Genomic DNA, 16,671 nt, shown 5'->3' on the forward strand with positions numbered 1-16,671 from the left:
CACTGATAATGAGTAATTATTGTTTTTGTGAAAGTTTTTAAATTAATATATGAATTGAAAATATTTATATTTACGGCATGGATGAAAGAGTTTTTAGGTTAGTAAGTACAATGACTACACAGTTTTTTTCTAATGATATTTACTGCAAAAAGTACTTTCAAGAAGCAAAAATGTTCACATACCAGGAGTTGTTGTTGTTGGACATAAAGAAATATCTGTGGAGGAAAATTATACTTTCAAATGTTCATTTTGTTGTGCTTAATAAAAATAATTAACAGCAAAGAAGAACACAAAAAAAATGAACAAAAGGCAAAAATAAGAAATCTTGAACAAAAACACCCACTTATTTCGAACAAGAGAAAGTTTACATTGAAGCATATGTTGAACAGATCATTCTAAGTAACCATAGCTATATGTTGATGAACACATGCTGGTCAGATACATTTATTAATGTTTCTGGTGATAGCATTTTTCTGTAGCAACAGCCAGAAGATTTCAGTTCTTACTTGTGATTGGTTGACAGAACTCCCCACTGACAGGAAGTCCTTTTATGCAATCACAGGTTTGTGAGGTGACATTACTGCATGCTCCGTATTCATCACACTTGTCACATGACCAAGCAAACTGGCCCTCACATTGACACTGCAGTCCTCCAGTGGAGTTTGGATAGCACCCTTTTGAAAAGTTTTAAGAGCATGACAAACACAGTTAATAAATAATGCACCATTTTGTAAACAGCTTTAAAGTTTACTAAGCACAAAATTCTTACATGTGGTGAAATTTAGGTCCTCTATTATTAAAGACTGAGTGATGAGATATGGGAAGGACAAATTTCGCAAAGCGTGTCTTATTTCATCATTGAAATTTGGGAGCACACTGGATACTGGAATTTCGATGTCAACGACTATATCAAAGTCCACTGGACCTGTGGAGAAAAGAAGACAATTCATCAAATGAACTGGTCACAATTACAGGACCTGATATTTACATAAAACAATTAGTTTTCCCACCTATCATTTATTGTATTTTTTTCTATATCAATTGCGACTTTATGTCCATGCATCACATTTTTATTCCTAGGAATAGCTTGAGGACTTCAACAGTGTTTTTTTTAAAATATATGTCAGTTATTTCAATGACTTTGGAATTGTTGTAGTCCGATATGAAAACTGAGCTTCAACATGGACATATAATATCAAACCAGATTTTGTTTTTCTACATACAGTCTACAAGATATACTAAACAAGTGATCTTACACCACAAATGAGTCAACCAAAGCAAAAATATTATCAATCTCTATTATTGTAGAGTCACTATCTTATAATATAAAGTGCCTTGAGACCCCTGTTGTGATTTGGCGCTATATAACTAAAACTAAAGTGAATTGATATAGGAAGAATTGGTGGTGAGAACACTAAGGACAGTTTTTCTTGTTAAATATATATATGAATATGTAAAGTTTACACAGTATAAATAAATGGTGCCATCTTAAAATATTTCTTTATTAACACAAGCATAAAATGAGTTGAACTTTCAAATAAATAAACAAAGTATTTTTCATACCAGAAGGTGGTGGTGGACACTGAGCGATACCTGTGGAGCAAGTTTACAGATCTAATTATTCTATTATCACATCAGAAAATATTTAACACCAGATCACTTCAACATTGATATACAGTCATGTGAAAAACTAAGCACTCCACATCATATCTTGGTTTCTTTTTAAAATGCAGCAATTGCTCAGCTTTTTTCCCCGTGACCTTTGTAAATCTTTTGCTTATCATGCAGGTCTTGCATTTTAAGTTATCTTTGGTGGGAATATGTGTATTTGGTTGGCATTTAGTTTTCTATTATAAGAGTTGTTCTGTTTCCATTGTGTTCTCCCTGTCTAGACTCTGGTTATCTTTTGTATTTTAGTATTTGTCTCCATCTAAAGGCCATCTTATCTTATCTTATCTTATCTTATCTTTAAGTGTAGTGTGAATCTCTCTTTGCCCTCATTTTCTGTCTTGTTTTCTGAGTCTGCATTCCCTATGATTCTTCTATATACAATGCCAGTGAATTTTGCTCTTTATCACCGGACCATGGACTAGACAAGTTCCATAGACAAGTTCCAACTACAGACAAGTTAATTGCCTTTATGAGATTAAAGACCTCATAGTTTCATATCATCTTGGTAGAACACTTTGCTCTCAGACTGCTCACTTACTTGTGGTTCCTAGGATATTTAAAAGTAAAATGGGAGGCAGAGCCTCCAACTTTTCCTCCTCTGTGGAACTAGGTCACAGTTTGGATTTGGGAGACAGATACTCTACCTCTAAGATTAGATTTAAAATATTCCTTTTTGAAAAATATTGCAGTTAGGCCTGGATGTTTTGAAATGGCCTTAGAGCTATGGGTTAAATTGGACAGGAACAGTGATCAATTATGTTTAGTTAAGGAGCAAATTAAAATAAATTTGTGTGAGATCAATTCAAAATACTATGAGTTAATTCTTTGTGTGCTGCAGTCTGGAAATGGTTTCAGTGCTTATACTTGCCTAATAATAAGAAAGTAATGCCATCCCACTGTCCTGCGTAAACCCTAAAAACATCCCTTTTTTCCTTCTCTCATGGATATGTGTTCATGGTGCAAATTAATAATACAGTGCAGTCAACATGGCACATCAGCATCTAGCTAGCGTCTCTCAAGAGGAGTAAGCATCAATTACAGTGGCTTGCAAAGGTATTTGCCCCCCTTGAACTTTTCCACATTTTGTCACATTACAGCCACAAACATGAATCAGTTTTATTGGAATTCCATGTGAAAGACCAATACAAAGTGGTGTACACGTGAGAAGTGGAACGAAAATCATACATGATTCCAAACATTTTTTACAAATAAATAACTGAAAAGTGGGGTGTGCGTAATTATTCAGCCCCCTGAGTCAATACTTTGTAGAACCACCTTTTGCTGCAATTACAGCTGCCAGTCTTTTAGGGTATGTCTCTACCAGCTTTGCACATCTAGAGACTGAAATTCTTGCCCATTCTTCTTTGCAAAACAGCTCCAGCTCAGTCAGATTAGATGGACAGCGTTTGTGAACAGCAGTTTTCAGATCTTGCCACAGATTCTCGATTGGATTTAGATCTGGACTTTGACTGGGCCATTCTAACACATGGATATGTTTTGTTTTAAACCATTCGTTGTTGCCCTGGCTTTATGTTTAGGGTCGCTGTCCTGCTGGAAGGCAAACCTCCTCCCCAGTCTCAAGTCTTTTGCAGACTCCAAGAGGTTTTCTTCCAAGATTGCCCTGTATTTGGCTCCATTCATCTTCCCATCAACTCTGACCAGCTTCCCTGTCCCTGCTGAAGAGAAGCACCCCCAGAGCATGATGCTGCCACCACCATATTTGACAGTGGGGATGGTGTGTTCAGAGTGATGTGCAGTGTTAGTTTTCCGCCACACATAGCGTTTTGCATTTTGGCCAAAAAGTTCCATTTTGGTCTCATCTGACCAGAGCACCTTCTTCCACATGTTTGCTGTGTCCCCCACTTGGCTTGTGGCAAACTGCAAACGGGACTTCTTATGGTTTTCTGTTAACAATGGCTTTCTTCTTGTCACTCTTCCATAAAGGCCAACTTTGTGCAGTGCACGACTCATAGTTGTCCTATGAACAGATTCCCCCACCTGAGCTGTAGATCTCTGCAGCTCGTCCAGAGTCACCATGGGCCTCTTGGCTGCATTTCTGATCAGCGCTCTCCTTGTTCGGCCTGTGAGTTTAGGTGGACGGCCTTGTCTTGGTAGGTTTACAATTGTACCATACTCCTTCCATTTCTGAATGATCGCTTGAACAGTGCTCCGTGGGATGTTCAAGGCTTGGGAAATCTTTTTGTAGCCTAAGCCTGCTTTAAATTTCTCAATAACTTTATCCCTGACCTGTCTGGTGTGTTCTTTGGACTTCATGGTGTTGTTGCTCCCAATATTCTCTTAGACAACCTCTAAAGCTGTCACAGAGCAGCTGTATTTGTACTGACATTAGATTACACACAGGTGCACTCTATTTAGTCATTAGCACTCATCAGGCAATGTCTATGGGCAACTGACTGCACTCAGACCAAAGGGGGCTGAATAATTACGCACACCCCACTTTTCAGTTATTTATTTGTAAAAAATGTTTGGAATCATGTATGATTTTCGTTCCACTTCTCACGTGTACACCACTTTGTATTGTTCTTTCACGTGGAATTCCAATAAAATTGATTCATGTTTGTGGCTGTAATGTGACAAAATGTGGAAAAGTTCAAGGGGGCCGAATACTTTTGCAAACCACTGTAAGTAACTGTTTTAGGTGGCAGGAAATTTCAAATCAGCTCAACAAATATCAGCAAATAGAAAATACAAACTGTCTGTGCAATTTTGGTCATAGGGTATCTTGCTAGTTCAAGGTACAGTTTCTCTATTTCCTATGGAGACAAAAAAAACTTGCAACAAAGGATATGGAGAAAAACATAAGATAGAAAGGACTGGATAAGAGAAGAAGTGATTTTATTCAAATTTAAAGACTATTCAGCAGCTGTCATTTTTGTAAGAGACACAACTGGAAGTTTAAATTTTACATTGTTCTGACATGAAGCAGTAATAGTTGACTAACAGCTAAAAGCTTACTTGCGATTGGTTCACAAAATTCTCCATCAGGAGGAAGCCCTTTTATGCATCCACAGGTTTGTGAGGTGACATTACTGCATGCACCGTATATTTCACACTTGTCGCATGACCAGGCAAATTGGTCCTGACACTGACACTGCATTCCTCCAGTGGAGTTTGGATAGCACCCTGTTCAAGAGATTTAAAAGTTGATAAAACACTTTATAAACAACATCAAAGCTTACTGAGTACAGGATTCTTACATGTGGTGAAGTTCAAGTCCTCTATTATTAAAGACTGAGTGATGAGTTGTGGGAAAGAGAAATTTTCCAGATAGTGTCTGAATTCATCACTGAAATTTGGGGGCACACTGGATACTGGGATTCGTAGTTCAATGACTATATCAAAGTCCACTGGCTCTGTGGAGAAGAGAAAGAGACATGTATCTGTCACAATGGTGAGAACAAGAAGAAGGCATTTGGCTTGCCCATGTGGGAAGCTGCAAATTTCAGCAAAGGTTGAAGGTGTTGGTTTTGGTGCAGGGGCTTCATTCCTGATCAGCACCCTCTCAGTCCATAGTGATGCAAAGCTTCACTGTTGATAGTGACACTGTTGTTCCAGGAGTTGCCAATGCATGTCAGCCTCTAGGATTTGTGATTCCTGAATTGTTCCTGAACAATAACCAGATTCCTATTATCTGATGGTGACAGTTTGGCTGATCTTCCAGACTTTGACAAAATGCTGACACATCAGAATAACTTGTACTTATGTACAATTGTTTTGAATTGATGAATTTGGAAGCTGCACTTGTATAGAATTGGCTCTTAGGGTACTTGTGTAAATTGACAATGCTCTTAAGTCTTCAAAAGGTTTACTGGACTTTCCATGTGTTCTGAATACTGGTCAATCTAATAAATACTGTCAAACAAATTTGTATGTACACGTTTGGCCCTGTGTGGATTAGACAAATACCAAAATGAATTCAGACATGTGCACCGAATTGATAAACGATGGAGGCCGTGCTATCATTTCACCCATATTTAGTGATATCTTTTCCTCTCCGTGAATCGCTACCTTATCGTGGTGGAGGGGTTTGTGTGTCCCAGGGATCCCAGGGGCTATGTTGTCTGGGGGCTTTTGCCCCCTGGTAGGGTCTCCCATGGCAAATTGGTCCTGGGTGAGGGACCAGACAAAGAGCGATTCAGAAGACCCTTATGAAGAAAACATCGAGGGAACAGTTTACCCTGCCCGGGATAGGGTTACCGGGGCCCCGCCCTGGAGCCAGGCCCGGGGAGGGTGCCCGAGGGCGAGCGTCTGGTGGCCGGGCCTTAGTCCATGGGGCCCGGCCGGGCACAGCCCGAAGAGGAGACATGGGCCCATCCTCCCGCAGGCCCACCACCCGCAGGAGGTGCCATAGGGGTCGGGTGCATTGTGTGCTGGGCGGCGGCCAGGAGCAGAGGCCCTGGCGGACTGATCCCCGGCTGCCAAGACTGGCAATAGGGACATGGAATGTCACCTCTCTGGTGGGGAAGGAGCCTGAGTTAGTGCATGAGGTTGAGAGGTACCGGCTAGATATGGTCGGGCTCACCTCTACGCATGGCTTGGGCTCTGGAACCAGTCTCCTAGAGAGGGGCTGGACTCCTGACTGTCATCTGCGCTTATGCGCCGAGTGGCAGTTCAGAGTACCCAGCCTTCTTAGAGTCCCTCGGCGGGGTGCTGGAAGGTGCCCCACCGGGAGACTCTGTTGTCCTGCTGGGAGACTTCAATGCTCACGTGGGTAACAACAGCGAGACCTGGAGGGGCGTGATTGGGAGGAACGGCCTCCTGATCTGAATCCAGTGGTGTTTTGTTATTGGACTTCTGTGCAAATCACAGTTTGGCCATAACGAACACCTTGTTCGAACATAAGAGTGTCCATAAGTGCACGTGGCACCAGGGCGCTCTAGGCCGCAGGTCGATGATCGATTTTGTAATCGTATCACCAGACCTGCGACCATATGTTCTGGACACTGGGTAAAGAGAGGGGCTGAGCTGTCAACTGATCACCACCTGGTGGTGAGTTGGATCAGGTGGCGGGGAGGACGCTGGACAGACCCGGTGCACCTAAACGCGTGAGTGAGAGGTGTGCTGGGAACGTCTAGTAGAGGCCCCAGTCTGCGAGATCTTCAACTCACACCTCCGGCAGAGCTTCAACAGCATTCCGAGGGAGACTGGGGACATTGAGTCCGAATGGACCATGTTCAGCGTCTCCATCGCCGGCTGCTGCATTGAGCTGCGACGCAAGGTGGTTGGTGCCTGCCGTGGTGGTAATCCCTGAACCAAATGGTGGACACCAGAGGTGAAGGGAGTCACCAAGCTGAAGAAAGAGTCCCATCGGGCTTGGTTAGCCTGTGGGACTCGGAGGCAGCCGACAGGTATCGACAGGCCAAGCGGAATGCGGCTCGGGCAGTGGCTGAAGCAAAAACTCGGGTGTGAGGAGGAGGAGAGGCCATGGAAAAAGACTTTCGGACTGCCTCAAGAGATTCTGGCAAACCGTCAGGCGTCTCAGGAGGGGAAAGCGGTGCTCTACCTGCACTGTGTATAGTGCTGGCGGAGCGCTACTGACGTCGACTGAGAAAATTGTCAGGCGGTGGAAGGAATACTGAGGACCTCCTTAATCCCAGTGACATGTCTTCCGAGGAGGAAGCAGAGTCTGGGGATGAGGGAATGACCCGCCAATTTCTGGGGGCGAGGTCACTGAGGCAGTTAAACAGCTCCTTGGTGGCAGAGCCCTGGTGTTGATGAGGTCCGCCCGAGTTCCTGAAGGCTCTGGATGTTGTAGGGCTGTCCTGGTTGACACGCCTCTACAATGTTGCGTGGAGATCAGGGGCAGTACCCTGGACTGGCAGACCGGGGTGGTGGCCCCATCTTTAAGAAGGAGACCGGAGGTGTGTTCCAACTACAGGGGATCACACTCCTCAGCCTCCCTGGAAAGTCTATGCCAGGGTGCTGGAAAGGAGAGTTCGTCCGTTAGTCGAACCTCGGATACAGGAGGAACAATGCGGTTTTCGTCCCCTGGTCGCAGAACACTGGACCAGCTCTTTATCCTCTCAAGGATACTTGAGGGTGCATGGGAGTTTGCCCAACCAGTCTACATGTGTTTTGTGGACTTGGAGAAGGCATTCGACCGTGTCCCTCGGGTGTCCTGTGGGAGGTGTTGCGGGGAGTATGTCTGGCCCATTGCTACGGGCAATTCGATCCCTATACAACCGTTGCAAGAGTTTGGTTCGCATTGCCGCAATAAGTCGGACTCGTTCCCGGTGGGTGATGGGCTCCGCCAGCTGCCCTTTGTCACCGGTTCTGTTCATAATTTTATGGACAGGATTTCTAGGCGCAGCCAAGTGGCGGAGGGCTTTCACTTGGTGGCCTCAGAATCTCATCTCTGCTTTTTATGGATGATGTGGTTCTGTTGGCTTCATCAGGTGAAGGCCTCCAGCTCGCACTGGAGCGGTTTGCAGCCGAGTGTGAAGCAGCGGGAATGAGGATCAGCACCTCCAAATCTGAGGCCATGGTTCTCAGCCGGAAAAGGGTGGAGTGCCCACTCCGGGTCGGGGATGAGTTCCTGCCCCAAGTGGAGGAGTTCAAGTATCTCGGGGTCTTGTTCGCGAGTGATGGGAGAAGGGGCCGGAGATCGACAGACGGATTGGTGCTGCGGCTGCAGTGATGCGGACGCTGCACCGGTCCGTCGTGGTGAAGAGGGAGCTGAGTGTAAAAGCGCAGCTCTCAATTTACCGGTCGATCTACGTCCCTACCCTCACCTATGGCCACGAGCTGTGGGTAGTGACCGAAAGAACGAGATCGCGGATACAAGCGGCAGAAATGAGCTTCCTCCGAAGGGTGGCTGGCCTCTCCCTTAGAGATAGGGTGAGAAGTTCGACCATCCGGGAGGGGCTCAGAGTAGAGCCGCTGCTCCTCCACATCGAAAGGAGCCAGTTGAGGTGGTTCGGGCATCTGACAAGGATGCCTCCTGGGCACCTCCTGGGTGAGGTGTTCGGGCATGTCCCACCGGGAGGAGGCCCAGGGCAGACCCAGGACACGCTGGAGAGATTATATCTCTCGGCTGGCCTGGGAACGCCTTGGTATTCCCCCGGATAAGCTGGAGGAGGTGGCTGGGGGAGAGGAAGGTCTGGGCTTCTCTGCTTAGGCTGCTGCCCCCGCGACCCGGCCTCGGATAAAGCGGATGAAGATGGATGGATGGATGGATGGTTAAAGACAAACAAGCAAAGAAAAAAAAAAGCTGAAAAGAATCTTGGCCATTTATATGCAGATGATTAACAATACAATTAAGATTTTCTGTTCTGTGATCACCGCTAAAATTGCTACGATGAGCTCTCCTTTCAGACTTTTCATATTAAAAATAATACAGATGGTGCCAGTGACTTTACATTCATAAATGTTTTAATTGCAACAACTAAAGAATGAGTTTAACTATCAAGACAAATGAAAAAACAAGTTTTCTCATACCAGGAGGTGGTGTTGGACATGGAGAAATACCTGTAAAGCAACACAAAACATTCAATTAGTTCATTTTCTACCCAGTAATAAAACAGTATGACTGTACAGTATACCATGATACATGATAGTACATGGCTATTTACTGTCTTGATTCCCACACAGTCAGTAAAGGTGTGCTATTTAGAGTACTTAAACATGAATGCATAAAGTGGAAAATTAGTTTTTCACATTACTGTCTATTTATTAGAAAATGTTACTCAAATGATATTCACAACAGCATGTTAATCGTTCTCATGTAAATGTTTGTGTTAAAAGTAACAAAGTTCTTTTGTAACAGCTAGAAGCTTACTTGAGATTGGTTGACAGAACTCTCCACCAGGAGGAAGCCCTTTTATGCACCCACAGGTTTGTGAGGTGACATTACTGCATGCACTGTATAGGACACACTTGTCACATGACCAAGCAAACTGGCCCTCACATTGACACTGCAGTCCTCCAGTGGAGTTTGGATAGCACCCTTTTGAAAAGTTTTAAGAGCATGATAAACACAGTTAATAAATAATGCACCATTTTGTAAACAGCTTACAGCTTAAGTTTACTGAGCACAAAATTCTTACATGTGGTGAAATTTAGGTCCTCCATTATTAAAGACTGAGTGATGAGATATGGAAAGGACAAATTTCTCAAACCGTGTCTTATTTCATCATTGAAATTTGGGAGCACCCTTATGAATTAGTTTAAGAGAATGACCAAACACAGCTCATAAATCATGCACCAGAGTATGAAGACATTTAAATCTGACTGAATACAAAATTCTTACATGTGGTGAAGTTCAAGTCTTCTATTATTAAAGACTGAGTGATGTTTTGGGGGAATGACACATTTCCCACATAGTCTCTGAACAGATCAATGAAGTTTGGGGGCAGACTGGATATTGGCAAGAGCAAGTCTATATTAAACTCCACTGACTCTGTAAAGGAGACAAGGACAAAATCATCACAAACATTTTTCACAATCATGAAAAACAATGTTTACATGAAATTTTTATGAACAAGTACCCCACAAGCATAACATGTCAATGAGACTTTACATGGTTACTGAATTGATTAATTCAGTAATCAATCACCATTAACATTATTAAAATAAGTAGTTCTGTTTTTTGTTTTTTTTACCCCTTAAATTTTATATAATATATATTTATATAATAATGTTAAACATTATTTAGTAATTTTATTAAAAAGAAACAAGCAAACAAAAAAATCTTTTACCATTTATATGCAGATGATGAACAATAGCATTAAGATTTTCTGTTCTGTGATCACAACTAAAATTATTGCAATGAGCTCTCCTTTCAGACGTTGTCATATTGAAAATAATACATATGGTGCCGGTGACTTTACATTCATAAATGTTTACAACAACTAAAGAATGAGTTTAACTATATCTGTGCATCAACACAAAAGAAAAAATGATTTGTCTCATACCAGGAGGTGGTGTTGGACATGGAGAAATACCTGTAAAGCAACATAAAACATTCAATTAGTTCATTTTCTACCCAAAAACAAAACACTGTTATAATGGTCCTGAGTCTGATGACTTAGTGTTTTTGTTTTGATTAATATTATCCCAGGTTTTGGTTTAATTCTGGTTATGTCTTCTGAGATTTTCTAGTTCTTAGGTTTTGGTTCCTGCTTTATTTTGATAGTCCTGCTCTGTGTTCAGCCTCTGTTCCCTGTCTCGTCTGCCTAATTAGTTTCAGCTGTGTTTCCCTCCTGTCTTCCATTCCATGATTTCCCTGATGTGTATTTCAGTCCTCTGTCATCCCTTGCTTGTTGCTGCATCGTCCCTCCTAGCTGTATGGTTTTCCTGTGCTCCGTGTTCCCTTGAGACTCCTAGTTTCCTATTCCCTAGTCTTAGTTTCAAGTTTTCCAGTTTAGGTTTTGTTTTGTAGTTTTCTAATGTTTTATAGCAAAATAAAGCTGCCTTTTTGAGTTCATCCCCGTGCGTATGGAGTCCTGCATTTGGGTCCTTCCTCCTGCCTGCCACAGCTCACCATGACAACTATGAATGTACAGGGAGTGCAGAATTATTAGGCAAATGAGTATTTTGTCCACATCATCCTCTTCATGCATGTTGTCTTACTCCAAGCTGTATAGGCTCGAAAGCCTACTACCAATTAAGCATATTAGGTGATGTGCATCTCTGCAATGAGAAGGGGTGTGGTCTAATGACATCAACACCCTATATCAGGTGTGCATAATTATTAGGCAACTTCCTTTCCTTTGGCAAAATGGGTCAAAAGAAGGACTTGACAGGCTCAGAAAAGTCAAAAATAGTGAGATATCTTGCAGAGGGATGCAGCAGTCTTAAAATTGCAAAGCTTCTGAAGCGTGATCATCGAACAATCAAGCGTTTCATTCAAAATAGTCAACAGGGTCGCAAGAAGCGTGTGGAAAAACCAAGGCGCAAAATAACTGCCCATGAACTGAGAAAAGTCAAGCGTGCAGCTGCCAAGATGCCACTTGCCACCAGTTTGGCCATATTTCAGAGCTGCAACATCACTGGAGTGCCCAAAAGCACAAGGTGTGCAATACTCAGAGACATGGCCAAGGTAAGAAAGGCTGAAAGACGACCACCACTGAACAAGACACACAAGCTGAAACGTCAAGACTGGGCCAAGAAATATCTCAAGACTGATTTTTCTAAGGTTTCATGGACTGATGAAATGAGAGTGAGTCTTGATGGGCCAGATGGATGGGCCCGTGGCTGGATTGGTAAAGGGCAGAGAGCTCCAGTCCGACTCAGACGCCAGCAAGGTGGAGGTGGAGTACTGGTTTGGGCTGGTATCATCAAAGATGAGCTTGTGGGGCCTTTTCGGGTTGAGGATGGAGTCAAGCTCAACTCCCAGTCCTACTGCCAGTTTCTGGAAGACACCTTCTTCAAGCAGTGGTATAGGAAGAAGTCTGCATCCTTCAAGAAAAACATGATTTTCATGCAGGACAATGCTCCATCACACGCGTCCAAGTACTCCACAGCATGGCTGGCAAGAAAGGTTATAAAAGAAGAAAAACTAATGACATGGCCTCCTTGTTCACCTGATCTGAACCCCATTGAGAACCTGTGGTCCATCATCAAATGTGAGATTTACAAGGAGGGAAAACAGTACACCTCTCTGAACAGTGTCTGGGAGGCTGTGGTTGCTGCTGCACGCAATGTTGATAGTGAACAGATCAAAACTGACAGAATCCATGGATGGCAGGCTTTTGAGTGTCCTTGCAAAGAAAGGTGGCTATATTGGTCGCTGACTTGTTTTTATTTTGTTTTTGAATGTCAGAAATGTATATTTGTGAATGTGGAGATGTTATATTGGTTTCACTGGTAAAAATAAATAATTGAAATGGGTATATATTTGTTTTTTGTTAAGTTGCCTAATAATTATGCACAGTAATAGTCACCTGCACACATAGATATCCCCCTAAAATAGCTAAAACTAAAAACAAACTAAAACTACTTCCAAAACATTCAGCTTTGATATTAATGAGTTTTTTGGGTTCATTGAGAACATGGTTGTTGTTCAATAATAAAATTATTCCTCAAAAATACAACTTGCCTAATAATTCTGCATTCCCTGTATAACCAATATCATACATGAAAATTTGCTATTTGAACAGAAGTACAGGGCCAAATCTCTTAATCTTTGAATTTAGATGTTTTCAGTTCCACAGGTGTTAAAAAAATAGCACCTAGCTGTACAATCCACCTGTTTCAAACATTTGTGAAAGAATGGATCATTCTAAAGAGTTCACTTAACTCAATAACTACAGAGGTCTAAACCTCCTCTGGGATTAAAGTCAGTAAAAGTCCACTGAAAGCTTTACGGCATGAGTTTTCATGGCTCCTCACAGCTCCTCTAGGTCTAATGTTTATGTGGCCCAGTACTTTTGTGCACGCAGTGTATGTTTAAATGCAGCTTTGAGGATGTTTTGTCAACGTACTTGTCAGTTCTTCTTCATAGCAATCTGTCTTTTCTCACTACAGCTACAAGTTTCTTACTTGAGATTGGTTGACAGAACTCTCCACCAGGAGGAAGCCCTTTTATGCACCCACAGGTTTGTGAGGTGACATTACTGCATGCACCGTACAGGACACACTTGTCACATGACCAACCAAACTGGTCCTCACACTGACACTGCAGTCCTTCAGTGGAGTTTGGATTGCACCCTGTTGAAGACCAAACACAGCTCATAAATCATGCACTCATGCAATCATTCACAGCAGTATGAACACATTTAAATCCGTCCGAGTACAAAATTCTTACATGTGGTGAAGTTCAAATCTTCTATTATTAAAGACTGAGTGATGGTTTGGGGGAATGACAAATTTCCCACATAGTCTCTGAACAGATCAATGAAATTTTGGGGTAGACTGGATATTGGGAAGAGCAAGTTGAAGTCTATATCAAACTCCACTGGCCCTGTAGAGGGGACAAGAAGAAAATCATCACATAAAACAAGTACCCCATTTATTTAACATGTTTCTACTTCCACTGAGACTTACATGTTAAGCAACTGAAAAAGCTGTCATGTTTCAGTGCCAGCGATCTATGTGACAAATACACATTCATGCTTTAAATTACACTCATTTGGTGAAATAGCTGTTGATGTAGCTAGTGTTGACACTGTGAAATTGTATAAGAGAAAACATTTTTCAAACATTTACATCTATATATACATTTTTTTAAAATGTTTTTTATGGTATTGTTTACGTGCTACTGTAAGGTGACCTTGAGGGTCTGAAAGGTGCCTATAAATAAAATGTATTATTATTATTGTTATTATTATTATTATTGTTATTATTATTTTATAAATTTTAAATGTCTCTCGTAAATAAGATATTTGCAACTTCAGTTACTGGATCTTTGAAACATATTTCATAGCAAGTTATGGCTTTAGGATAGAATTAAAATCAACAGCCTTTACCCTTGTACTTTGTGAAATTGTGTACTGGAGAATATTGTATCTACTTCCAAGCCATGAAACTTATGTTAAATTGCTGCACAGTATCCCAACAAAGATTGCACTAGACATGCTGTGTGGACGAGCATGTCTATTACAGGCATTGCTGTGATATCCGGTTGTACACATGCACCTCATTTGTTAGTACTTAACGCTAAAAGTAAAAACCTATTTTATATTTGTTATAAAAAGAGGCTCCTAGAAAAATCTTTTAAAAAATTAATATTATTAAATACTTTCACAGAACACAGAAGTAGAAACCAGTCTAACGACATATGCTGGATAAATGTAGTTACATTTACATTACTTACTTACTTATCTATCAGATTTAATATGTGTTTGCCTGCAGCCCTACCTGGTTGGCTGGTGTTTAACTGGCAGTATTGCCCATCTGCTGGAAGTCCATTAATGCATCCACATGTATCACCAATGATGGCATCACAGGCCCCATAGTTAATGCATTTGTTGTATGACCAAGCAAAGCTCTCCTCACATGTGCACTGGTATCCAGTTATGTTTGCAGTGATGTTTGGTGAACACACTGAGAAGAAACAAAAGCACACAACATAACAGTTTAATGTGACACTTTGTCGCAGAGTGACAAAGTTTGGGAAACAATGGAGAAGCAACATAAATGCATGTTTTACCTGTTGTTGTATTAATGCTTGTAATTTCACCAGTGGTGTTGATCGATAAAGGAAAACTGAGAGTATTCAGTATTGACTGGAAATGCTTCAGGTCTGAGATGCTTATAACAGCTTGGAGCTCATACTCAGTGGAATTTGAGGAAGCTAAAGGTAAAAAAAAACAAAGGAAACAAACATAAAATGATGATGTAACACTGATAAACTGCACTAGGGGTGATCAGATACGATATTGAGATATAAATATTTCAGTGGATGTTCTAAATATGCTGCCTCTCTGTGGCTTTCAAACACTTTGCAAAGTCTGTTTTTTTTAAATAAATACAGTTATTATATAATACATTATTAGTCATCAAACACGTGTTACATTGTAGTAACACTGCTAAAACTTTACTCACTTTCTCTTTTTTCTCTTTTTTGTCTTAGATGAATGCTGGAGTGTTCTGCACTCGTTAACTCCTGGAAGAAAACCCAGATTTGTTTCACTGTATTTTATCTATGTAGAATTATAATAATCATTATACATTCATTCATTTTTACTCTTACCTCAAAGAAGCCATTTAGAAACTCTCTGTGTCCCTCATACTTCAGACAGTTCCATATGACTAGGAGAATAACTATGCATTGCACTGCCTTTCGTAATGCCATCCCGACTAAAGAGAAAAGAACACAATTCCTTTCAATAAATTAGTCAAATATATATACTTATATGCTGTATTATACATGGTGTCATGCTGCTGGTATTCTTTCTTTGAAATGCTACCAGGAAGCCAAAAGGTAAAAACATATTATCTTGTTAATCATTCCAGAGTTGAGTGCGTTGTTCATCCAGTTTAAAGGTATGTGGTTCTCAGTGTTAAACAGAGTCTTAGGAATTTCCAACTTGTACTATGTTCAAATTCAATCATTAATAGCTGCACAACTGTAATACCAAACTGAGCAAAACTGGATGGAATTAATACAAATACGATGAATTTAAAGTTACAGTAATCCTCAATGTGGCGGACGGGATTCTTTCGTATCACAATTCTCCCTAACACAGTTGTAAAGTTTTAGGTGAAACTTTGCTACCGAAACGTCATAACCTGTTAGATAACATTCCAGCCTGCCATTGTGTAAACTTTTAGCCACAAGAAGTGTAAAAATGCTGCACCCATTTTGGTTGTGCTGGATGGGTTAAGTTTGGCTATTTTGAAAGCTCTAGACTTACTTTCATGTCTGTATAATAGAATATGAATCCAAGAGGGAAACCTTTCCAAAGCTACAGAATGAAAACACATTGGTTTTCTAACTGAGAGACTAGATTGTGTCTCTTAAACTGCTAGTACTTTGGCTGAGTAGTTTGTGAAAAAAATAAAACACAATGTTGTTTTTATATTTATATACAGCTTAAAAACTATGTATAAACTCTCAAATAGTAATTGATGAAGGGCTACTGGACATCTTTTGCTAACTATCCTTATGCAAAATTATGATAATCTCTTAGTAGTCTTGGCTAAAGCTTCAACTATGCTGCAGACATGAGAGTGTTAGCCATTCTCTCAGTTCACCCTTGGCAAGGAAGGAAGTATTCATAGTCTGGTCTTTTTTGTTTTTTTGTAATGCATGTCCTGTATGTATGTTTTTGTATCTATATCTGTTTGATACTGAGGTTGAGTATTATTAAAAAAATGGCAGTGACCATACACAATTTAAATCATAAATATTTTACCTTTATATCTGTTCACAGTTAAGAGTACAGACTATTTCCTGGGTAATAATGGAGAGATTTTTTTTTAAAGCCCTTTTAACTTTTAAACCATTTGTAAGTAAACAAAGTTTTAGTTTTTAAGGTAATGTAGACTATTTATATAGTGCTTTTCTGGTCTTACTGACGACTCAAAGTGCTCAAA

The 16,671-nt window shown here is 41.0% G+C and overlaps 1 protein-coding gene across 1 annotated transcript in view; it reads right to left on the reverse strand.

The window, feature by feature from the left end:
• adgrf8 (adhesion G protein-coupled receptor F8) overlaps window positions 1-16,671 on the reverse strand; it is a 65,339-nt gene that overhangs the window by 26,004 nt on the left and 22,664 nt on the right. The window contains exons 2-17 of the mRNA XM_031755946.2: window positions 15,326-15,432; window positions 15,178-15,238; window positions 14,783-14,926; window positions 14,491-14,676; window positions 13,439-13,594; window positions 13,174-13,341; window positions 10,605-10,634; window positions 9,941-10,090; window positions 9,470-9,637; window positions 9,130-9,159; window positions 4,890-5,045; window positions 4,648-4,815; window positions 1,564-1,593; window positions 770-925; window positions 507-674; window positions 183-215 (exon numbers count right to left, since the gene is read on the reverse strand). Of these exons, the coding sequence (XP_031611806.2) occupies window positions 183-215; window positions 507-674; window positions 770-925; window positions 1,564-1,593; window positions 4,648-4,815; window positions 4,890-5,045; window positions 9,130-9,159; window positions 9,470-9,637; window positions 9,941-10,090; window positions 10,605-10,634; window positions 13,174-13,341; window positions 13,439-13,594; window positions 14,491-14,676; window positions 14,783-14,926; window positions 15,178-15,238; window positions 15,326-15,427 (1,906 nt within the window). The 5' untranslated portion in view covers window positions 15,428-15,432. The remainder of the gene's footprint in view (window positions 1-182; window positions 216-506; window positions 675-769; window positions 926-1,563; window positions 1,594-4,647; window positions 4,816-4,889; window positions 5,046-9,129; window positions 9,160-9,469; window positions 9,638-9,940; window positions 10,091-10,604; window positions 10,635-13,173; window positions 13,342-13,438; window positions 13,595-14,490; window positions 14,677-14,782; window positions 14,927-15,177; window positions 15,239-15,325; window positions 15,433-16,671) is intronic.

This window comes from Oreochromis aureus, linkage group 15, assembly GCF_013358895.1.
Source record: "Oreochromis aureus strain Israel breed Guangdong linkage group 15, ZZ_aureus, whole genome shotgun sequence".
Classification (NCBI taxonomy): domain Eukaryota; kingdom Metazoa; phylum Chordata; class Actinopteri; order Cichliformes; family Cichlidae; genus Oreochromis; species Oreochromis aureus.